Source organism: Harmonia axyridis, chromosome 4 (assembly GCF_914767665.1).
Source record: "Harmonia axyridis chromosome 4, icHarAxyr1.1, whole genome shotgun sequence".
Taxonomy (NCBI): Eukaryota; Metazoa; Arthropoda; class Insecta; order Coleoptera; family Coccinellidae; genus Harmonia; species Harmonia axyridis.
In genome coordinates this window covers 40464940-40490479 of record NC_059504.1, presented here as the reverse complement: position 1 = coordinate 40490479, position 25540 = coordinate 40464940, and the positions used below count along the sequence as shown (strand labels likewise).

Sequence of the window (25540 nt, the reverse complement as noted above, 5' to 3'; positions counted from 1 at the left end):
TTCTTAGATGCAGTTGGGGTGATGAAAATCAGCTTTCAAAAAATCTCTCAGTTGGTCAGTATTGTATTTGGTTTTTTTGTTTTGCAATCTTTGCCAACCGATCATTTGACAATTTGTCTACGTGGTCTCTCCATTTCCTTCGCTGGTTTCTAGCCCATCGTTACACATCCTGGATGTCACATTTCCTTCATTTTTCTTTATTTTTAATTTTGTTACTTTTCCTTTTTCCTTGAAATTCTGCATAATGCTTGGAATTCTTATTTTGCATTAACTAGGTACGTAGATTTCGTTAAAATCCAAAATTTTATATCCATCAAAATCGTAGTTTTGAGATCTTAAGCAGAATAAAATTTTGACTGGTCATCAACAAAGTTCCAGGTCAACGCTCAAAAAACATCACGATGGATTCAAACACAGGTCCTCACGGTCTATGTCAAGTTTCGTATTTGGATCTATCTGCACCTAAAGTGAGTCAAAAGCTGCTATAGTTCATAGAAAGGCTCATTAGATTTTACACTTCACAAAATAAAAAACTGAAAATTTCTAGGGAGTTTAAATTTTTTCTCCTCAAACGAATTCATAGGGTAATTATTGAAAACAATATACCAATATCTGCTTCAATTTAATATAATATAGTCCATTCAGGAATTATTGACATCGAAGTAGGCCATGAACGTCTAGTCGCGGCTTTATTTCTGGTTACAAAAATATCACTAAAAATTGCTATGGTTCATCATAGAAATAACCAGTTTAAATTATTTTCATCATTTTTGTATCCGAAAGATCCTGAATTTTCGAAATTACGATTATTACGAAGGGACGAATACAGTCATGATTTCATAAATTGAAATTCAGATTATATAACGTAAAAATATAGTGAAATGCTATCTCATTTCAAGGAAATCCAATGAAGAGATATCTATTCATTTAAGAGTCGCCCATGAAAGATCCCATTGAAGTTCATTAAAATATGCAAATTTTTTTTCACCAAAGGGTCTTCAAAAATTGTTGCATTACTGATGGACACTGGATACCAACCTGCTTGCAAAATTCTTATCAAATAACACTTACGGATCCTTTCAACTGTGGTGTCTAAGCTGGTGAAGAAAACAGAAAAAACTGGTTGATAAATTTAAATAGTGTAGCTTAGTGAATGGAAGAGCAATATCATAATAAGACAGAAATAAAATTCAAAGAATTCATTTAGTATATGAAAAATTTTGACATCACAGCTGTATTGTAACTTTCAAAATTGGAACCAATTTATCAGCCGATGTGTAAATTACTTTCTAAAGTCACTATTTATTGAAACTGTTCATGACATGAATGATTGATTAAACTTGTATGAAAATTATAGGTAGATACTATTTGTACTCGAGTTTTCTGTTTTTTATTGAAATGCTTTTAAACCTACTAGTTTCTATTAAATCACATAAATTATTTTGCCCATAACAGCTTTAACTCACTCACTTGAAGCATTTTTGTTTAAAATTATTTTTAATTTGTGAATTTTATTGCATTCTATTATAATCTTCAAGTGGGTAAGAGGTGAAGAAATTCTTGAAGTTACTCTTCTGAATATATTTTTCGATTAAATACTCAGTAAAAATTTTATAAAGCAATTGGAATTTATTAGATTTTTGGATTACTCATTGAAGAACAAAAAACAGATATAACAATACTTAATTTCAATATAGAATATAAATAAACTATAGATGCAATCCAATTATAAAATAATTCTCTCTTCATAGATTTATATAATCCTCATGATCACCACTGTCAAAACAAAACATCCAGGTAAAAATCCAAATATCCAGCATTCAAAATAGTGCTCCTTCTACTGTTACCCTTGAATATACTTGAAAAACATTTTTTTCTTTCTAGAGACCACTGTTGAATAAATAACCAAGTTTCCTCCAGATAAATGAATTTCACATTTTATTGCAAATATTCTCTGTATTCACCATAAAATCGTACTCAACTTATTATATTTTTCTGTTTATCAATAAGAATTTTCCTTTTATTAAATGTTTTGAACTTGCAACCAATTAAGTTAATGTAATGTTGTCTTTGATTGATTAAAATCCAGATGCTTTTTGGTCAAATTTCATCCAGGCTGATAAATTGGTTGCTTTTGGCTCGGCTTTTGGTAACAATCAAATCATTCAATGATTCTTTGAAGGTGAAATCGTATTGCACAGGTTTTCTTCCACTAATAATCCAGGTTGTAATGACTTGCCTTCTTCTTTTTTCAAACAGTACTGTGAGAAATACTCAAATAAACTAATCAATGTGTGTTTGAAATTGATACAACTTTTAAGTTTCAAAATTTCTTCGATCAAAACCAATAACACAAACAAACTGAAATCTAACCTCCCATCAATGACATTTCCAATGCCAACCCGAAATCTGCAAGTCAAAATGTTACTGAATGAGCCAGTACCAACTTAATTTCGATTTTCCAAAGCCACCCGGGATGTCAATAATTCCTGAATGGACTGTATGTGCTTTTTATCGGGTTCATAGAATACTAAGAACATTAGGTACATTCAAAATGTATTATTTTATATTCATATGAATTAGTCGTGGATGCTGCCTGATTGTTGATAATTTATTTATATTAATTCGATATTTGAGGAATATCAATATCAAAAATCATTGAATCATGCCATTAGTGTGGGTTCTTATTTCTGCCTTATTATTTTATTTCCACAGTTCTTGGCAATAACTTGGAATTACTATCATAACAACAAATTATTCGGTATTAGTTGTTCTGAAACTAAGCTGCTTGTTGTGGTTCACAAGGGTCTGTTTTGGAGTTCAGCAATCAGATTCTATTATTCATGAGTTTTTTTTTGGGGGTATCAACTCATAAACTAGAACGAACTGTTGGCCAATTGTGAAATTCTAATTGGATCGAGAAGTTCATGGTAATTCTCGGGATTTGCCTCATGGCTGAATATAAACAAGTTCGAATATTATTTCGACAAATGAACGGGAATGTTTTAGGTTGGAAACTTGATAAATATTTATGAAGGTATTTATTTGTGCTTGACCTGGAACCCCGAGTCAATATCAGAAAGATATCAAGAATGAAACTGGAATGATAACTGATGTAGAGTTATGATGTCATTCAACTCATTAGGTTCTTTCATTTGAAATGTCGTTTCACCAGACACATGATTGGATGAGAGATTAAGATCTCTTGTGAGTGTTGCCTGATGAAGAGGGATTTTTTTATCAGAAATTGAAATTATACAAGTGGACCGAGAGTCCTGAAAAAATTTCGATAGTTGTAAAAAATTAACACGTTTTTTGTTATCAAGATACTTTTTCATATTGGATAGACAGAGAGACTAGATTATAACGCTAATACTCTAATGAGAATCGCATTTTTTTCATGACACTGAAGTCAATTGTTTATGGCTTAAGTTCACTTTTTTTTTTAATTTTTTTGCTAATGTGAACTACACTCTCGCAGTTAGAAATGCTGGTTGTGCTCTGTGTAGACTTTGTTGCTGTGTCCCGTCGCCACTTCATGTTCAGCAAAATAAATTTCTCATCCAACAGCGAATGGTTAATGCTCGAACTACTACTTGCTTCTTCGACTACTACAAGAATGGACCAACTGCCCAAAAATTTATGGATGAAATATGGGCGCAAGCCATTACGTCACGTGAGCTCACGTTCAAAGTAGGTCCATGTATTCAAAGGGTAATCAACTGCCGAGAGTTACTGCTACTGACGCACCTTTCTGTCACACTCTAGCCGTGAGATGCACCGATAATGTGACGTGATAAGAACTCTTAGCTCAGAGATCTTGGCGAGATGTTATATACCCCTCCTCACAGTTTTAGTACCCCTCTACTTGTGCACTTGTTAATAACCAGACATGATACGCTTTTATTGTATCATATTTCCCATACTATATTCAATGGTAATTGAATCTGGTGTAGCTTAAAATTCATTTAGCTAGCGGTTAGCTTGTAGCTAGGCTTGTAGCTTTTATAGGACAGCATCTTAACGAGAATTAGTTGTGATTGTGACTCAAAGGAAAATAAATAGTTACAGTTTGCCAACGTCAACTCACAGCTGCATCTTTTTTTGTATGTCATCATTTAGACATAATGGAAATTTGTCTGCCTTTTGCCAATACATAAGCGGTTTGGACCTAAAATGTTCATGAGAATCAAAACCCATTTTTTTTAGATTAGAACCTATTTTTTCATTATTTCAGTCATTTCTCCGTATGAAAAGGGGGAATTACTTAAGCAAACCATATACTGTAAATAAAAACTTCAAGAGTTATCAAGGAAAATCTAACAGTGAAGTGGTCTGTGACTTCCGAAAAACCCAGAAAGAAACTATAATTCGGTGATTCGATAACTTAATTTCATGAATTATAATTGATTGTTCTTTGGGATTGTTGAGAACCGGTATGGACCAGTAAAAATTTTCTGACTAATATGAATTGAAACTAAGATGCATAGAATCCCTGGTGTGTGTACTGATTCGATTTTGTTTCAGACTTGTTGAGATACCCACCTGTTGCTTTGGTGTTCTGCTTCACCAGAAGCAGGCTGTAAGGTGGCGCTCTTCAGAAATTTTCGAATTCCCGCTATCTCCAAACCACAAACAGTATTTTAAGACTACGTATTGGCTGGATCGAAAAAACAAGTACTGAAAAAAATGTGAATCCACATCGCCAGTATTTTCTTCATAAGAATCCCATTAACTCATAAACCGTTGAGTTCTAACTCAAGTTATCGCATACTGCTGAAATTATCATCAGCTAAGCTATCTAATGATGCACTAATAACATACTGGGTGTGCTATTCAAAATAAGAAAGTAGAAGTCTGTTTCTAGTATAACCGGAAATTGTAGAGATTTGAAAATATTCTAGAGAGGAAGATTATTTTTTCAAACCTCAATATGGAAATTTTCAACACAAAATTTTGATAAGTTTTCTATAAACGTCCAATAGCTCATCGATGTGAATCACCTTGTATAGTGTACGCAAAAACTACCTCTCCAAAAATCTATCGTGCACCTTTTTCTTCCTCTAATAAAAATTATCTGCATAGTGCCTCCTGATGCCGGTGTAGATAGGTACACCTCGGTCAAAAAGAAGTTTTTCTTATTCGTCTATCCACACATGCCACAAAATACATTAACTTCATCGTAGTACAATCACATGGACAACAATTTCTCGACAACAACATATCGTCATGCAATAATGCTATTTTTGCAAAGTTGTCTTTTAGTCCCTGTAGGTAGGAAAAATTAACAATTTTCAATGTTCATTAACTAAATAACATTTAGTTAATGAACATTGAAAATTTCATATCATATGTGGTCAATTTTGAACCTTTCGATAAAATTTTCCTTGAGATTTCACATTATTCTACTTCCAAATTCCTCCACCGCAATTCTGCCTAATTCATAATGAACGCATGAACAACATCGAAAGTAAATACCAATTTACAGGGTGTTTCATGAAGAATGGCAAGAATTCAAATGCAAGTCATTTTGGATAACCTGAACCTGATTGAATATAATCACTAATTATTATTTTTTAAACCAAGACATGGGCGTGTACGGAAAGGATGATAACAAATTATTATCTCTGAATTTGAGCTTTATTTGAATTCCTATTGTGATTTCTACCGGATCGCCGTGATGAAACATGCATATGACATGACAAAAAATCAAAATGGTCAAACTTAATATCTGAATACAACAATGAAAACGAAAAAAAGTGCATAAACTGCATAAATTGTACATTCAACCATATAAAAAAGAAGAGAATTGATTTTATTTGCACAATATAGAATTAGTCATCTTTTTACTTCATTGGCATAAATATCTATTCCAGAGTCCATAGACGAATTTTCATGACAGACAATCAGTTTAGTTTGCTCAACACCCGTTGCTACTCCAGTGGTAATAAAAAAACATATTTCTATTCAGTCTAGATCTGAGGTACTGTATATCATCATTAACTAGAACTGAATATCAGTCAATGTCGTTAGTTTATTTCTTGAAATTTCCATGAACATCTACAGGGTGAGTCAAAAATGTGTACCGATCTTTCTGGGGCGATAGAACATTGAAAAATAAGTATAGTTTGGTGAATAAACTTATGGCACACAATGCATATTAAGGGAGATATATCCTTCCGAAGTTGATAAAATTCAAAAAAATTCTCCGGATAACTTCTAAACGGTGAATGCCACCAGATTTAATTTTCGTGCATAAATATATGTTGTGAAAATAATTCTTTTTATTACACTTCTACATTTCTGATTTTGTTATACCTATAGGGTGTTTTTAGAGGGCGAGTCATGAATTTTTCGTTGTTTTCTTTTTGGTGAAATAATAGAAGCATTCGACGGAGCGAAAAGAATAAAAGAAGTACTCTCCTCCAAATACAACAAATTGAAGCGTTTACGAGATAATTTGTAGTGTATGATGTCAGCAGATTCATTCATCGCGAGATTCATCGATAATGATAAAAGTAGTCCCAAAAAAAATCATCTTTTCTGGTATCGTAATAGAAGGCGTCTATTACGATACCAGAAATGTAGAAGTTTAATAAGAAGATGTATTTTAACAACATACATTCATGCACGAAATTTCAATCTGGTGGCATTCACCGTTTAGAAATTATGTGGAGAAATATATTTAATTTTATCATGTATGGATTTATCTCCTCACGAGTCTCCTTTAATATGCATTTTGGGCCATGAGTGTATTCATCAAACTATACTTATTTTTCAATGTACTATCACCCCCAGAAAGCTCGATAGACATTTTTGACTCACCCTGTATATAACAGTTCAATAATTGAACAGGATGAAAGTTTTCGACGGAATACATAAAACACTCTGTATCTAATGAAGGAATTGACGATTTCTACCATAATTCAGAGTATCCGAATAGCCTTGTATTCGCATATATTTGTAATGAAATGCTGAAATTTATGGAAAATCCTATACAATCCTACAACATCAATGAACACCTGAGTGAAAATATTTTCATAACAATCTGACCTTTTTTGGCCACCCTATTCAACGAATCTGTGATGGGGAGTCACGAAAAGGAAAATAAGCAGAGAACAGATTGATTTGACAGCATAGAGGCAATAGTATCCTGGATGCGTATCCCAACACATTGATAGCCTTCTTCATTTGCAGACAATTGGGAGGAATCGAGGGTTGAATACAGATTTGAAATATTGCCACATCGGAATTTCGATCACGACCCAGTTGCACCCTAATAACAATGCGAAAATTCACCCGATTCCTACCATTTCCTGTTTATTTGTTAGAGATGTGAATGATATTGAAAATTCAAACTTCGAATTTACTTGCATTTCGATAATGTCATAATTTTGGTGATGTCATTGGGTCTACTGACAATATTTATTGCAATACATACACTCTGTTCGTAAAGTATGGAACAAATTCATTTTTAGCTCAACAGACCATTTAAAGAAACGTTCCTGAAACACGTCGATTTTTTATTTTAATTCACCGTATTTTGAAATAATAATCTAATATACAGGGTGAATCACTTCCGAGTAATGACGTCACCGTATTTTTTTTGTCTCAATTTTCCGTTTACTCTAGCTGAGCTGATCCCAAAAATGTATCACATGTTGATTCCAATTGGTACAGGGTGGACAAAAATACAATAGTTCTGTGTGTGTTCATAAAGTAACGCGTAACATTCTTTATTAGTTAAATTAACAATATTATCAAAAACTCTTATTGTCTAGCAGAAAGTGGTTTCAATGTAACACCCTGTAGTTTGTTACATTTTTATATTGATGAAAATGAGCTGTTTCCAAACATGTTTGGTACTTGTGGTCTAGCAGACAGAATATGAAAGAAATCATTTCTTATTTTCATTTAAAAAAATGTAACAAACTACAGAGTGTTACATTCAGACCGCTAGAAAATAAGTCTTTTTGATAATATTGTTTATTCAACTAATAAGGAATGTTTATGAGCACACACAAAACTATTGTATTTTTAAAATTGAAGGAAAAAGTCTAAAAAACACTTCTGTTGTTGGAACCTTGTATATTAAATCATCCGGTTACATGTTGCGGCATATTCGCCATTATCAAACCAAAGATTGATTTCAAAGTTCCATAGTCATACGGTAAAACATTGATAAAATAAGTAAAAGTCACAAGGCGAAAATATAAATAAATAAATAAATATTAAAAATACACTGGTTAAAAAGGCATACTGTGAAAAGTCAAATAATATAAAATGACAAACAAAAAAAAAACGAATCGACGTTTTTCAGGATTATTTCTTAAAATGGTCTGTTTAGATAAAAATGAATGAGAGAGGAAATGATTTGATTCAAGTGTGGCACAAAAAAACATTGGCGTCATACAACACTCCCAAATTTAAACAGGATAATTCAACTATCGACTTGATATTTATAAAAAAATATATTATTTTTCTTAGTCTATAAAATTGCATAGCACTTGGAGACCTTTAGCGAATGTCTATTCGTTTTACACTTTCTTAAGAGACTATCCAGCGCCCCCTGCAATCGAAAACAATCAGCAATAAATAATATCCTACAGAAGAGCTTTAAATCCTCAACGAATAGAAATGAACAGGAGAAAGAGCAGAAGTCCCAAGTTAGAGCCCTTGGGAACGCTAGATGTAGCACAGAACTCAAATGATCGAGATTGTTTAATCTCTACAAAACATACTCTCTCGCCTAAGTAAGACTCTATCAATGCAGCTAACCTATCTCCAAATCCGAATCTAAAACATCAATTTCTTCAAAAAAATTTTATGATCGACCAAATTCCTTTTGAAAATCGGTTTAGATTACATCCACTTGAAAATACAATACAGGGTAGTGTATATAACAGGCTTCTGTATTGATGTATTGTTGAATTCGTTATATTTTATTGAAAGACGATTCAAATGGAAGGTGATAAATACTCAAATGGAGTTTTGATGAAATTGGCAGCCTATGCGATCTAATTGTAGCAAGAACATGCAGAATGTTTAATTATATTATTTGACTGCTGCAGAATAATTCAATCCTTTATGGATGGAAACTTGAAGCGGAACGAACATCACATAAGCCTGTGATTAGAAAAATAGATAACATTCTGAATGCGTTAACTTATTTTAACCTAAATCCACATGCTAACACCAGACGTGCAGACACCTGTATGGCCATCACTGTTTGGTATTCGAAATTTTCTGCATATTGTTTCTATAATTTGAACGCATTGACTGTGGATGATGAACGAATTCATCAAAACTTATGGTGTATATTACTTAGTGCCTTCCAATTGAAAATTTTTCCTTGAAATATTTGTTGTTGGCACTTTTTGATATAAGCGGCAACAACGCAGAACTGAGCTAGATCAATAGAGCAGTATTTCCTGAATAAAAATCAAAAAATCATATGTCCTTTTCTCAGAAAAAGTCCATGGTACTAGTGACAGTGGCCCACCCTGTACAATCATTGTATAACATGCCATTTTATTGATATCCTGGTGTAACGAGTTATATAGATAATAATATACAACTGTGCGAAAATTCTAACGTTCCTCCAAATAATTCACACCTTCCTGTTTTTAATGATCGAAGAGTGAATTATCCAGCGAAAAAACTATTATTACATAAAAATATGAATCATCGTAGGAAATCCCAGAAATACACATCAATTTTAAATTCATCAGGGCTTGAGAATAACATTTTTTTCATTATTCTTAATTTCCAATATAACACTGTTGCCGAATATATAAAACAAAAAGACAAACATTATCCACTCAATAAGCCTAACTTACTACTTAATTAGATAACACTGTAATTCACTCATATATCTGTAATGATTATGCACTTTCAGTACCTTTTTGAAGTAGCTCCATCTCTTCACTATGTACGATAGATGAAGTTATAAATTTTCAAAAACTCAAAATGGTCAACACAATGGTCTAGAAAACACTACCCTGAAGTCAGTAGCTTGTACATTCATGTGCCAATTGCACCCTTGTAGACCACATACGATCATACAGAGTTATGCGGTCAATGTTTTCCACATTTTTTCTTCAATATCATGCTTGAATTTTGTATGACTCTGATGACGAGATGAATACAAAATTTTGCATATAGTTTTAAATTGTTATTCCATATTCACTTGCAGATTCCTAAATTCATTGGATATGACGTCACTGAAATATTTGTTAATTTCTTCTAATTTTTTTCATTTGGTCACTATGTCTCAAATTTTCAAATATTGAACTGGGGATGATTTCTAACGATCAAGTTCGAGTCACTGATGAAGAATGAGTCCTCATATTCAATTTTGTCCATATGTTGAGTTGTCCTTTAACTTTTGAAGGGATGGACCTTCACACTTGAAATATTCATGTTAAGTTTGAATAATGGATGACGCGGTTAATTTTTAAAATGGTCGAAATCCTACAATGAGTTCCATAAATATGGCCATTTGAAATTATATTTGTAAATTTCAAAACTGCACATTCGATCGAGATGTGAATTTCCACTTGGATGTAGATTGGCCATTTCAACCCTTATGTGAATAGAAATGAAGAATTTTCAGAGATTTCAAGAAAACAGGTCAACAAGTATTTACGAATTTCCTTCATGAGTTTGTTCCGAAAAAAAACCCTCAACCCCCAACATTTTTTGAATAGGAAAGATATGTCGATTGTTCGTTAGTTTGAAAGTTATTGTTTTTTAATGTCCTTGGCTACTAAGGCCATATACACATCGAACATTTCATTTTTACTCTATCGAATTAATAAACCACTATCAGACATGCACAACATCCATGACCTAGCCAGGATTAGAACCCGGTACCTTCGGCACCACAGCCAACCTCTCAGTTCACTGCAGTACCGAGGTAGTCCAAAAAATTATTTATGTTCTGTACACAAACCATTGAAATTTTCGAAATTGGTTCATTATTCATAAAATAATCACCCTTTGACGGTAAGTTAAATATCACATTGTTTCGTGAATAGTGAACCCATTTTCAAATTTTCACTTGGATTATGCACACAACAAAAATAACTTTCAAACTAACTACCACTCGACTTATTCCTTCTCAAAATTTGAAACTCTGTGGTACTCAGATTAAGAGAGATAGGCCAAACATATGTTATATATTCGAAATCAGGGGAAAAAGAGCGAGTCACTTATAGTAAAATATACAGGGTGTTTCATTTCAAAAAATGAAGTTGCAATCGATATGTTGCCCACTCTGTTTATATTTCGTTTTGTGAAATAATTTTAAAAAACACTAGTCGATTTCGTGAAACTTTTATAGAAAACATTTTTTTTGTAATTCTTTCAGTAACAAAGTTGAAGGGGGGTCAAATTATGGTGAAAAACCCGGTACACTTTCATTATCCCTCTGGCGCCTCTGAGATGACAAAACTTGGTACGGTGTACAAAGTTGTACAGGGTGGGCAAATAAGCAAGGTAAGCGGCTATATCTCAGGATCCACTCATCGTAGAGACTTGCGGTAAAAAATTTTACTACTAAAGTAAACAAAAGAAAACACTGGAAATTGTTTTGAAGTTCATACCTCCACCGCTAGGGGGCGTAATAGCTACCGTAGAGTAGAAAAATGAATTTTACTCGAAAATGTTTCATATAACCTCCTGAGTCCCGATGTCCAATATGTTGGACATCCAGATTCAAGCGTATTATTAATATTGTAGTGAATTTACGACAGTAAATCCTTCGGTCCAACGTATTGGATGAATTTACGAACGCGTTGCATGCCCAGCTGTTTTGCTGTTATGCCACAGTGCGCTGTTATTTGTTCATGAAAATTTTGTTCATGATGGCCGCCTTTCGTCCTACAACTATTGACTGTAAGTATTGATTTTTTCCTGTTTTATGTGTGATGTTTGTTTGTGTCACTGCATTAGTATTCTAAGAATGTAATCAAATCATTTTTTTTTTACTACAAGTGTTATTGAACAAAAAATGACTATTTTTGTACCTGTCCATCCAGTTGGACAGTAGGTCATACTCAAACTTTTTCCACATAACGATACTTTCTCTTTCAGCGATTTTCGGGACGAAAAAACGACTGAGATTTGGAGTAGACGATGAAAAAATCGAACAACTTCTGGATGCCGACTGTTCAGACTTAGAATTAGATGATTTTTCTAATGATGAAGTTGATTTCGAGATTCAGCAAGATATACAGGAAATTGAGGACGCTCCTGAGGACATTTTGTCTGAAGAAGATTCTGATGACGAGCCGCTAAGTGTGATTAGAGAAAGGATAACTACTGAACGGGTTTATAACAGAAACCGCATGAATTGGAAAATATTGAAAAACTTTATTCCACCAAACTTCGTGTTTGAAGAACCTGTTGACAACGTCGAATCTCGCAGAGATTAGAAAGTTCAGGACTATTTAAAAATGTATCTGGATGATGAGATTCTCCAGAATATTTGTGATTACACGAATGTGAAATTTTTGGAAGAGAAGGGAAAATCAATGAATCTGATATTACCAGAAATTAAAAAGTTTATAGCTATTACAATTTTGATGTCATGTTTGAAATATCCCCAAGTAAGAATGTACTGGGCAAAAACAACTAAAGTTAGTGCAATAGCTACTGCAATGACCAGGGATCGATATTTCTTGATTAGGAATAATCTGAAAGAAGTGATCGATAACAATGTCACACCTCAAGAAAAAACGCTCGACCGCTTGTACAAGATTCGTCCTCTAATTGATCGTATTCGGAAGGGGTGTAAAAATCCAGGTTGCAAATTGAAAACTAAATTTTATTGTGAGAAATGTACCCTATTTTTGTGCTTGACAGGTAGCAATAATTGCTTCAGAAATTTTCATTTGCATAATAATCTATAATGATATCGTCCTGATGTCCATCTCATTGGACATTATTTTTTTTGTACTTCCCCTTGAATAAAATTTTTCAAAAAAATTTTGTGACGTTTTCAGTGTTAAATGAACCGAAATCCCAAATATCACCTTTATATCACCTTTAATATTATGTCGGGACTCAGGAGGATAAAGTTGAAGAAAAACAATCATCACTGTAATCCTTGTAAAATTCTCTATCTTTTTGAATTGTCACTTTCGATTTTACGACATCAAATAAGGGTAGGTGAAAGGGAGAAATCTGACTGATTGAAACGCCTGTAACTTCAGTTTGGCTCAACATTTTTGAGCAAATTAGATCTCGTCTGAGAGATAATATCTTGTTGATTGAGGACAAAATATAGTTATGATAAATTTGTTTTCGCTGCTTTCGATAGGGGGCGCTAAGTCAGAAGTTCATTGTTTTGTTCAATTTACTCCGAAATTTCAAATGTAATGATAGGATTTTCTTCACAGAAACAGAAATTCCATCAAATTTGCATGAAAACACCTGAAGGTCGAAAAGCGATAATTTCATGTGTTCTGGAATTATGGCCGAATAAAGATATTCTTCAACTGATGCACTGCGAAAAACCAAATTGTGTCTTTAGGTGCTGACATAAACAGAAATCCCATCAAATTTGTATGAAAAAACCAAAAGGTCGCAAAGCGATAGCTTCAGGCGTTCTGGAGTTATGGCCGAAAGTTACAGGCGTTTCAATCAGTCAGATTTCTCCCTTTCACCTACCCTTATTTGATGTCGTAAAATCGAAAGTGACAATTCAAAAAGATAGAGAATTTTACAAGGATTACAGTGATGATTGTTTTTCTTCAACTTTATATGAAACATTTTCGAGTGAAATTCATTTTTCTACTTGACGGTAGCTATTACGCCACCTAGCGGTAGAGGTATGAACTTCAAAACAATTTTCAGTGTGTTCTGTTGTACACTTTAGTGGTAAAATTTTTTACCCCAAGTCTCTACGATGAGTGGATCCTGAGATATAGCCGCTTACCTCGCTTATTTGCCCACCCTGTACATTCACTTCATATCTTCTTTTTTTTTACGAAGCATATGAGTAGAGGGTAGCACTGTACGACGGTCGATTATTTTTTTCACATAATTATAGTTTTACCCCTTTTTGTAGTAATTTTTTGTAGGTTCTTTTGAAGAATATTTCAAAAACATATAACTGCCTTGTACTTTGAACATATCATCGATTGTTTCGTGAAAAACGAAAAGTTACAAACATTTTCCATTCACAAATTAAAAATATTGTCGTTCCAAAATTTAGATTATTGTTTAAAGAAATTATGTGAAAATCCCAAATAAAAAACGGTGGTTTTGAGAGAACACATACAGGGTGTTTCAAGCTCGACTGCCTATTAGACGTTTCCGGAGAACGGGGTCTATTTGAAATCTAAAAATTCGGGATATGACATTACTGATGATGCCCTATTCAGCTTGAGCTCCAGCATTTCCGGTTGTACAAGAAATGAAAAAAATAGTTCTCAAAAAAACTTTTTTTTCATTTTATATCTTAGATACTATCAAGATTCCCATTTTCAATTACTCCTTACTGAAGTTTTCGTGTTAGTCCTTATAGTTTTCAAAATATTAGGAAAAAACCGAAAAAAAATGTGAGAATTTACATAGTCACTATTAGAATTATTTTTACTGTGAATATCCTTTGCGTATATTCGATTCAGTTTCTCGAATGAGAATGATGTTGGAATATCGTGCATATCTTGCACTTGAGAAATATCATCGCAGGGTGTTTAAAATATTGTGCCAAAAATTGTGAACAAAATTTGATCATAACTTTCAATTTTCAAATTAGAACCCTATTTTCTTATGATTGCGTCGGATCCTACACAGAAAAATTAGGGTAGTGTCCAAACAATGTCATATTCCGAATTTTCAGATTTCAAATAGGCCCCATTCTCCAGAAACGTCTGATAGGCAGTCGAACTGAAAACATCCTGTATATAATTTCGTTTTGAACTGAGCTGTCACTTGAGAGTATTTCCCCTTAAGGTGATTTGAAATGAAAATTTCTTTCAAGATGCTTGCAAAATTTCAAACTGTTTTCATTTTCCAAGCCATAGAAAATTGAAGAAATGATTATGGAAAAGATATACCCATTATTTCCTTGATTACTGATCCGAAAAGGCTAAGATATTATCATTTGAGATCATTTATGGATCAAAATTCAAAAATTTGTTACGAAATGATTAAGTCATCTGGCCGGTAAACGAATGATATAAAAATACTATCATTGAATATATGTAACATTTTATTGTAAAAAAAATATATGAGTAGTAGATAGTGATTTTTCACCTTACCCTGAATTTTTGCCAGTATAACAGAACAATTTCTGATAAGCTAATGATACAATTATTAGGAATGGAATGGAGTCATTGTTCTATTTTCATCAGGGAATTGAATAGCGCTCAGGTGATTACAAATGATGTTAATAATTTTTTAATCGCAAAAAAAATGTGTAATCAACCATAATCTGCAAGAGTCATGCCGGCAAAATTGATACCACGTGAGACTTACGGTAAATTGATGAAGAAGAGCGGTATATATAGCTTAGTGTGCGGGTTCAATGTCTAGTTCAATATAGGGCTCTTGTCAACATGAATAAAGTGGTTTTGTTTGGCTTAGTGGCAACTGCCTTGTGTGCGGTGGCGGCTTATGAGTTTGCAAGCGATGACTTCAGTGAGTAGTTTTTCAGAATATGGTTCCTGATGAAAAATTCTTAGGATTTAAGAAAATTTTTTTTTTAAACTATAGGTGCCCTAAAAAAATTGGCATATTTCGTGGGATGATTCTTTAATAATTTTTTGTGGAACCAGCAGAAATAATCATTATCATTTATAGAATTAATCGAGTAGCATCCGTACATACATAATTTCGAAGATTTTAATCGATGAAATTCCACATTGATAATATGAGTTATTAAATTTCTTTTTTTTTCGGAAGCATTACTGATTTTTAACTTCTGTTTACAACTAATATGAAATACTCTCAGTTCTTGGTGAAACGAATCCAAATAAATTATTATCGAAATATACCAGTGGAATAAATTGAAGGATCAAAATAAAATTCGAAATTTTTTGCGGTTTTTCGAATGGCTGTATTTTCGATAAGAATGATCGTATCTCAATTAAAAAAAACCTTTTTGAAGCTTGAGGTTTATAGTTTCAGGATCACATGATGAAAAAATTTTTCAAGCAAGATGTAGGTACCGCTCAATCCTGATAATAAAAGAGTTTATTCAAGAAAATAAATACATTAAACAAGCTCTAAACTACTGTAGAGTTAATTTTTCACATTAACTGTGATGAATACAATATCTAAAATTCCTGAGGAATTTTTTCATTTTTGGCATACAGACTTGGAAATATTTTTTCCAATTTAACCACTATATGGATGAGATAACTTGTTCATTCAGCTTCAATATTCTTTTTTCAAAATTTCGATGCGAGCACTTCTCGCTGAAATATACTTTGAATTGAAAAGGACCTTTTTGTCTTCGACCATCAATATTTCACCAATCAATGATTGCACAGAAAATTTAAGGGATGTTTTGAAATCTTGTATGAATTCTGTACAAGAAATAGCTATTCGATATTTGGGAAGAATTCCTTTTCGTTCTCTACATTCAGCGCTTTTTGGATAATCAAGCGCTCAATTGAAAATATTGAAAAGACCATTAATGTAAAGTATGCCTTTTGCAGTTGTATAGCACCCCAAAGAATTTCAGTTCGAACTATGTAGCGTTTTTTTGTTTCATTCGATCGAATTTTCAAAAAATTGAAGTTATCTCATCCGTAAAGTGTTTAAGTTGGAAAAAAAATTTCCAAGTCTGTATGCCAAAAATTAAAACTGAAAAAAATTTATCAGAAATTGTAGATACTGTATTCCTTAGGATTGAGCGGTACACGTGCTTGAAAAATTTTTTCATTATTAGATCTCCAACTTATAAACTTCAAGCTTCAAAAAAATTTTTTTCAAATTGAGATACGATTATTTTTATCGAAAATACAGCCATTTGAAAAACCGCTAAAAATTTCGAATTTAATTTTGATCCTTTAATTTATTCCACTAGTGTATATTTTAATGACAAGATTGGTATGGGGTACTGAGGTCTTTGGATAGAATCAGTTTTGGGCGAATCTGAAAAATATCAACGCATTTTGGGCCAATTCTCTGAATTCTTCGAGTCATTGTGTTGTAATCAATCGTATATTCTTCTTAGTTATACTCATTGAGAATTTTCGATTTTTTCTCGAATTCATTTTACTAAATATTGGAAATTATGTATATTCTGTCCTAGGAGAAATTTTTTGATTGAAATACTCAAAAAATTCTTTTCACATTTTGAAACATCCACTTAATCCTAGCTTCAAACAATATTTTGAATACTCAAATTCATCTTTCATTTTAATTAATAACAAATATCAGTACGATTAAACAATTCAAACTTTAATAACTCAAATTCCAGACATACTTACCCTATGAATAGTTGCGAAAAAATTTAGGGGGTGATCACTTGTAAAAACTAAGGTGGGTCTTTCATATATTTTCTTTGAGCCCCTCCTGCTTAGATGGCATCCGAGAAGAAGTTTTTAATTTTTGAAATTTTCATAATGTTTTTTTTTACATTTCTTTTACCTTTGTACTAGTTCCCATTGAAAATATCGTTCTGACATCCGCCTATTGGATAAATTCATGGTCGAAAATTATTCAAGCCTCCACAACTCGGGCGTATTATGTGTTGCTATTTTTTTTTTCTCAAAAACTCTGAATTTTTGCAAAACATTACAAAAAACCTCATTTGTTGAAAATGGATCATTCTTTCCAAAATTGATTTCCTTTTAGTGAAAAATGAATATAAAAAAGTTATTGCGGAACAAGTTTGAGGGATGGTTTTTTCTACCCCTTGGAATCATAGAAGAACACCACCAATGATTTTTTTGAATGCTTTTCCGCCTACATAAAATGTGAGTTAATTTCGTTTTTGTGAATTTTTTGGTTGACAAGAAATAAAAAACCACTTTTCGGGCGCCATCTTTCATGGGGCTGCAACTAAGCAGGAGTGGGCCCAAAAAAAAAATAAGTTTATATGATAAATTTATTCAGAGTATCTCTGAGAAATCAATTGATTTCCATTTCATTGTGAAAAGTAAGGTTTGCTATAAATGATGGAGGACGACATCAGCTGAATGACCGCCACGGCTACGGTTGCAGCACCATATACTTTTCATAAAATATTCCATGAGCACTTTATCCATTTGCGGCAGTATGTCTTCGATAACTTAACGAATTTCATTTTTGAGGTTTTAAATCGATTGTGGAGTATTGGAATAGACCTTTCCTTCCCCGCGGCTGCAGAGAAAAGAGTCTAAAGGTGTTGAATCACAAGATATTGGTGTCCAATTGTGATCATACCTTCAAGAAATAACACGTCCAGGAAACTTTTCTCGCCAAATTGTTTCGTTGCATGAGTGACACGTAGCGCCATTTTGTTGGAAATTAAAGTCAGCCAAATTAATATCTTCCAATGCCGCCCATAAAAATCATCATAGCTCGCCATTCGCCGCAACGGTTTTACCAGCCTCATTTTGGAATGAGTAATAAAAACGATATTACTTCACATCACTAATTTTACCCAACAGCTCAAATTTTTCATTAGTTCACTATTGTCAGTCGAGAAGGTGTTTTAGTTTTTCACTATTTTTGTAGTGAATTTCAATGAATTCAGTGTGTTGCTGAAGCATGTATCTTTCATTTTTAGCAATAACGTAGTTTTGACTTGTCATTCGTCAGAAGATGACAGCGTCAAAAGTGACACCTGCCCAGATAGCAGTCTATTCAAAATGACACCTCCTCTTGGAAAACCTTTTACTAAATGACATTATAAGGCCCAATAATATACTATTATTTATTCTTTCAGATGAGTACTTAGCTGATGAATTAGACTACTATAGTACCATGGATGTCCCTATACCAAAACTACGCTTCAGAAGAGATGAAGAGGCTGTTTCTGACAAATGCAGGTACCGAAGAAAGAGATTATGCTGTGCTGAAACGTCCATGGAAGAATTGCATGAAAAAGAAAAGGAGATTAAAAGAGAATGCTTCAAACAAGTCCTGGGTAAAGAGAAAGAACACAGAATGGATCCCTTCAAATGTGAAAATATTGAAAAACACAAGAGGGATATGATCGTAAGTAGTTTTTGTCAATATCCATTGGATAAATTAACAGAAAACTCGTCCTCCGCTTCTGAAAAGTCAACACTGCACAGACAAATTACATTATTATCTACCTAGATCTCTCTGATTTATTCAAAAAAGCTGAAATGTTTATGGCACCATCAATGTACCAACTCTTATAATCATATCAAATTCCATAAAAATCGCAGTATAAGAACTTGAAATGTTGAAATATCGATTATTTATTCATTTCACTTTTGAGAAATGGGCAAGTCACACCATGAGTTCAAAGGAGCTGATATTTTCATGAATCCACTTGTTAGTTGATTGAAAAATCTTTACCAAGTTTCATCTACATGGAATAAGTAAGATGTGAGATATAGAAATATCACATTTCCTACGCCCACTTTTCGTCTGAACAAAAATGTAGAAGCTTAGGCCGTTACAAGGATTTACACAAACCGGTAAAAGTCGAAGAGACTTACATTCATATAAAAAAAATAGGATGAAACGCATTGGGTAAAAAACATTTTTTTAAATCGGAAACCGAAAACTTTTTCGTCCCAATAGTGATCTCAATTGTTTCACTACTTTCGGGAGACAATTTAAATATTATGACAATAATTAGTTTCAACATTTTTATTTCCTCAACCTATAACTTCTTCTTCAGATTTTGAAATATTGAAATCAAACTTCAAACATAGGTTATATCTAGGGACTTGATTATCCAGTAAGTATGCCAAGTGAATGTGAGAATTTACTGGGAGATATTTTTCTAGGGCAACCCTTTTTTCGCATCATTAACTTTTCGTAGTACGCCGCTGGTCATTTCTGAAATAAATAATTAATTTATCGTTTAAAACTTGATTGTTTTTCGTAATTTTTACCCATATTAGGTTGTTATCGAGAAAACAATGAAAAATTTTTGTTAATTCATTACTAGATTTATATCGAAAGTGAAAAAAAAATAGGAGAGAACACAAAAAAAAACAAAAAGATCCAACCTATTTGGTGTTGATCAAGATTGTGAGAACTGAAAAATTAATTAGAGACCTATCGAACAAAATGCTCATTTACAAAATGTTTAAATTGATATGGTTCATTTTTCATTTCGAACATAAACATCCACTAACTCTCACATAAATTCAAATATTTCAGAACAAGCTTAAAAAAAATTCCACTTGTTTTTCTTCAAATATTCGTTGAAAAATTCCATTTAGCTGAACCAATTAATTCTATTAGTATTTGCGTGAACTTAATATCAAAAAAACTGAACGAGCTTTGAAGAAATAACGACATCTTGAAACTTCAACGCTCCATCGATCGGTAAATAAAATTTTGCGCATTTATGTTTATTGGAGCTAATCATATTAACATGGATGTTGTTTTCTTCTACTTTTTTGGTTCTCACGATGTTCTCTGAACATTACAGGATATCTCCTTTCGTGGGAACCAAAACATAAAAAAAAAACTTTTAGCTGTTCCTGAATACTTGATAATGAACTTGGGGACTAATAATCAAAGTGTTTTTTAAATTGTTACCAGCAATCATGATTCACAACGCGATTAAGGATAGATATTCAAAATAAAATATTTCTTTTGCTTTGAAGAAAATATTTTTTTTGAAATTTTGATGTTTTGAATTAGCAGGTTCGTAAAAAATAACGTTCATAAAATATTTCTTCTTACATCAATCATTGAAATATTCATTATATTATTATTGTGAAAAAAAATTAAATCGAAGAAATTACTGATTATCTCTTTTTTTCCAGTGCGTCATGCAGTGTGTTGGGCAGAAGAATGACGTTGTAAGTATTAGTCAAGGTTTTCTTTGAATACTATAATTGCAAATAGGTCATTTCCTGCAAAGAAAATTGAAGCGTTTACTTCATTATTTCAATTCTTCAAGAACAACCGAATACCAGTTATTATTTTTCGCGATCTGAATAGGATTTGGCAATGGTCTTAATCACAATGTACATAGAAATATCCATTCTTACATTTGGTAGAGTGATAAAAATTGAAATAATTAAATTCCTCATATAATAACGATAATCAATTGTAATGGAGCCAAATCAAACATTTCCTATGGCTGTGGAATAATTTTTTCTTCAATTCATATTGAGAAGTAATTAAAAGTAATTTGCAGTTTTTTAAGATATAAAAATATGATGCAATATTGTTAAATATCATTCTTGTTCAAATTATCATTCATATCTCCAATGAGAACTATCTGAAATAACGAATAAGTTGTTGCGGGTTTATCAAAACTAGTAATACGATTTGATTCGAAAAAGTAATCACTATTTCCCTCTCTGTTCACTTTCTTCTAACATGATAACAATTTGTTTGAGTCCAAAAAATACCGAATTGTGGACTATCTGTGTGAACCAAGAGCCCATGGGTGGAATGTTCATATAAAGGGTGTTTTTTTAGAGCTATAGAACTTTAAATTGCAATAAAACAACGATGGAACATTCGATTGACATGAATTTTATTTATCCGCAAGATAATCTTGTGGCATTACATTCTAATATGATTTCTGGCATGTGACCGCCACGGCTGGCTCGGATGTAGTCCACTCTGGACCTCCAATTTTCGATGACTTTTTCCAACATTTGTGGCCGTATATCGGCAATAACACGGTGAATGTTGTCTTCCAAATGGTCAAGGGTTTGTGGCTTATCCGCATAGACCAATGACTTTACATAGTTCCACAGAAAGTAGTCTAGCGGTGTTAAATCACAAGACCTTGGAGGCCAATTCACAGGTCCAAAACGTGAAATTAGGCGGTCACCAAACGTGTCTTTCAATAAATCGATTGTGGCACGAGGTGTGTGACCTGTTGCGCCGTCTTGTTGGAACCACAGCTCCTGGACATCATAGTTGTTCAATTCAGAAATGAAAAAGTTAGTAATCATGGATCTATACCGATCACCATTAACTGTAACGCTCTGGCCATCATCGTTTTTGAAGAAGTACGTACCAATGATTCCACCAGCCCATAAAGGGCACCAAACAGTCAGTTTTTCGGTAACGATAACGGTGTTTCGACATACACTTGAGGATTAGCTTCACTCCAAACGCGGCAGTTTTGTTTGTTGACGTAGTCATTCAACCAGAAGTGCGCTTCATCGCTAAACAAAATTCGCTTATGAAAATCGGGAACAACGGCAATCTCATTTTGAGCACATTCGACGAATCTACGCCTTACTTGTTGATCGTTTGGCTTCAATTCTTGCACGAGTTGGATTTTGTAAGCACGCAAACCAAGATCCTTCCGCAAAATCTTCCATAAAGTGGATGGACACAGATCCAATTCCTGTGCTCGATGGCGGATAGACTCATTCGGGTCTTCCCCAATGCTACGCTCTACAGCAGCAATAGCTTCTTTTGTACGCACCGTACGGCGTCTCTGGGGATGCGAGTTATCAATGAGAGTAAACGTGGTGAGAAAACGTTCCATGGTTAATCGAATTAACTGCTCTGATGGACGATTTTGTCGACGATAAAATGGACGTAGTGCGCGATACGTATTCCGCACAGAACCATTATTTTCGAAATAAAATTGCAATATTTGTAAGCGTTGTTCAGGCGTGATGTTCATGATGAATTGCCAAACCAAACTGAGAATAAACCACTTGACAGCTGTTGAATCGGTCGCCATCTAGAACAGAAATGCCAATTTAAAGTTATATACGTCGAAAAAAAAACACCCGTTACAATAAAGTGTTTGGCAAATATTCCCTGAATATCTACGAAATCATTCTTTATGAATTTTAGCATTCTAATTTAAGAAAAGCAATTATTGAATTCAACATCAAAAGACTTTTTCTGCAGTTTTCGTTGACCCCTTCCCGACAACTCATGAAATAGACTATTTTGGCTATTTTAAACGAGATCCAATCAACGTTCTGGTAATTTGGGTTATTAAATGAAAATAGAATTAATATATATGTGCGTACAACTTTGCTTACGCCGTTTTTTCCGAAATTCGAAGCTTCATTGTAAAAAACTGGTTATAACTTTATGATTCAAAGTACTGTCCATCGCTGTCCACTACTTTCTTCCAGCTTTCGTACGAATTCAGCGTTGAAAAAACTGGTCATCTTTTGAAGCGATCTACGAATCGATCCAATTTTTTACTTCCTCATAAGACCGCAAGTGCTGGTCAGCCAGGTTTTGTGCCGTTGAATGAAACAAGTAATAGTCGGAGGAAAAAACGTCTGGGGTCTACGGCGGGTGGGTTAGGACTTTCAACGTTCCCCAGTATGTCTTGACCACTTTCGCAAAATGTCATGCTGTAAAATCACTTTATCATGTCCCTCGTTATATCGCGGCCATTTGTCTTTCAATGCTCGGCTCAAACGCATTAATTGCATTCGATAACGATCGCTTGTGATTGTTTCAGTCGGTTTCAACAACTCATAATACACTACGCCGAGCTGGTACCACCAAATATAGAGCATGACATTGGAATCGTGAGTATTCGGTTTGGCCGTCCACGCGGAAGCATGGCTGGGATAGACCCATGATTTTCTGCGCTTGAGATTATCGTAATGAACCTATTTTTGGTCTCCAGTCACAATGCGACGCAGAAATCCCTTGCGTCTTTGTCTTGTAAGCAGCTGTTCAAAAGCAAACAAACGCCGTTCAACATCTCTCAGCTTCAAGTCGAACGGCACCCAATTTACTTTTTTCTGAATCCTCCCATGACTTTCATGCATTCTGAGATGATTTGTTGAGTCACTTCCAATGATCCTGCTGATTTTTGTTGCATTGTCACGAGTCTTGATCAAGTAATGCCTCCAATTCTGCATCTTAGAAAACCTTCTCTGTTCCACCGCCATGCTGGTCTTCGACGTCAAAATCACAGTTCTGGAAGCGTTGAAACTAATCTCGGCCTCACCATTGGTATTTGAGAGCATTGATGAGCGTCAGCCGCAAATTTCTTCATATTAATACAGAAAACCTCCAGCAAATGACGAAATAGAGTAGAGTTTAATAGAGAATAACTTTATGATGCAGACACAAATCAACTAATATTTCAATGGTGTTATGTTGACAAATACCTGAACTTATTGTATGACATCAACGATCTATTTATTCCGACTAGCAGTTACCACGACAGCCATCTATTGCAAAACGGCGAAAGCAAAGGTGTACACCAATAAAATACAGTTTCGAGACAAATTCAATCACTCTTTCACGAACAAAAAGGTCAATGAAATGACGGTAGAATAGTTTATATTTGTTGTTGAACTGTCAAGAGCCACCTTTGGATTTTCTATAATTAAAATCCAATTGGAGCTCCCGATTGGTTATTTCCTCGGTTCATTTAAAAATACCTTGAAATAGTCGATCTCATACAGAATATCTCATAGAATTAAATAATCTAGAAAATGATTTATTGTTTCAGCTGGACGCTGATGGTGATGTGAGAGACGCTGAGTTTGCCGATTTCGTGAAACAAAGTTTCTCCAAAGACCCATGGTTTGCCGAATTCCAAGACACAATTATCGAGACATGCATTGATGAAGCCAAAAACGCGACTGAGATCAGAGATACAGAGGATAAATCTGCTTGTAATCCAGCTGGCATAAAGCTAGCGCATTGTCTCTTCGTTCAGACACAGCTCAATTGCCCCGAAAGTGAAATAAAGGATACAAAGTCTTGCAGCAAACTGAAGGAGAGGATAAAAGCGAAGTTGTCTGACGGTGTACCTCCTCCGCCTCCATTTTTGCATGAGGAATAACCATCACTCTGCAGGTTTATGGGGGATATATCGGTCTTGAGAATTCACTTACGTATGATGTTCAGCTTCTTTAATTTATTTTCACAGATTATTTACTGTAAGAGCTTCCACTTAAGGAAGAGAAATATTTTAATAAATGCCAGTATTAAGAGTATGGAATAATTTTCATTTACAACCTCCATTTGAAGTAATACTATACTGACACTGAATGAGATGTAGGAAATATAGATTTCCTTATGTTTACTTTGTTGGTCAAATTCAAATATTTGTTGATGAAATAAGAGAAAAAATAAAAAAAAATTGTTAGTCGAGAATAATCCAACCGAATTCATGAATCTTGAACCGCTATTCGTCTGAAATCGGGATCACTTTCAATTTATTCCATCTAGCCATTATATCTTCATCAGGATTCTGTAATGAGAGCATCAATTGAGTTTTAAATAGAAAAAAATTCGCCAAGAAGAATAAGAGATGTAACCATACTATAATTTCTCAATGATAGGAAAATTTTCACGATAAAATTCATTACAATTTTTTACTTGTATAACTGAGAATTTTTTGTCTTTCTCATTGAAAATGTTCCAATTTCATAGATAAATAGAAGAAATGAGCCAAATATAACTCTGAAATAGT

The 25540-nt window shown here is 33.5% G+C and overlaps 1 protein-coding gene across 1 annotated transcript; it reads left to right on the top strand.

Moving 5' to 3' along the window:
• Nucleotides 1-15498: 15498 nt before the first annotated feature.
• On the top strand, nt 15499-25061 carry LOC123678353. The gene is made up of 4 exons (XM_045615341.1): nt 15499-15651; nt 18893-19164; nt 20925-20960; nt 24572-25061. The coding sequence occupies exons 1-4, from the start codon at nt 15570-15572 to the stop codon at nt 24905-24907; spliced, it is 726 nt and encodes a 241-aa protein (XP_045471297.1). The 5' UTR covers nt 15499-15569; the 3' UTR covers nt 24908-25061.
• Nucleotides 25062-25540: the final 479 nt, after the last annotated feature.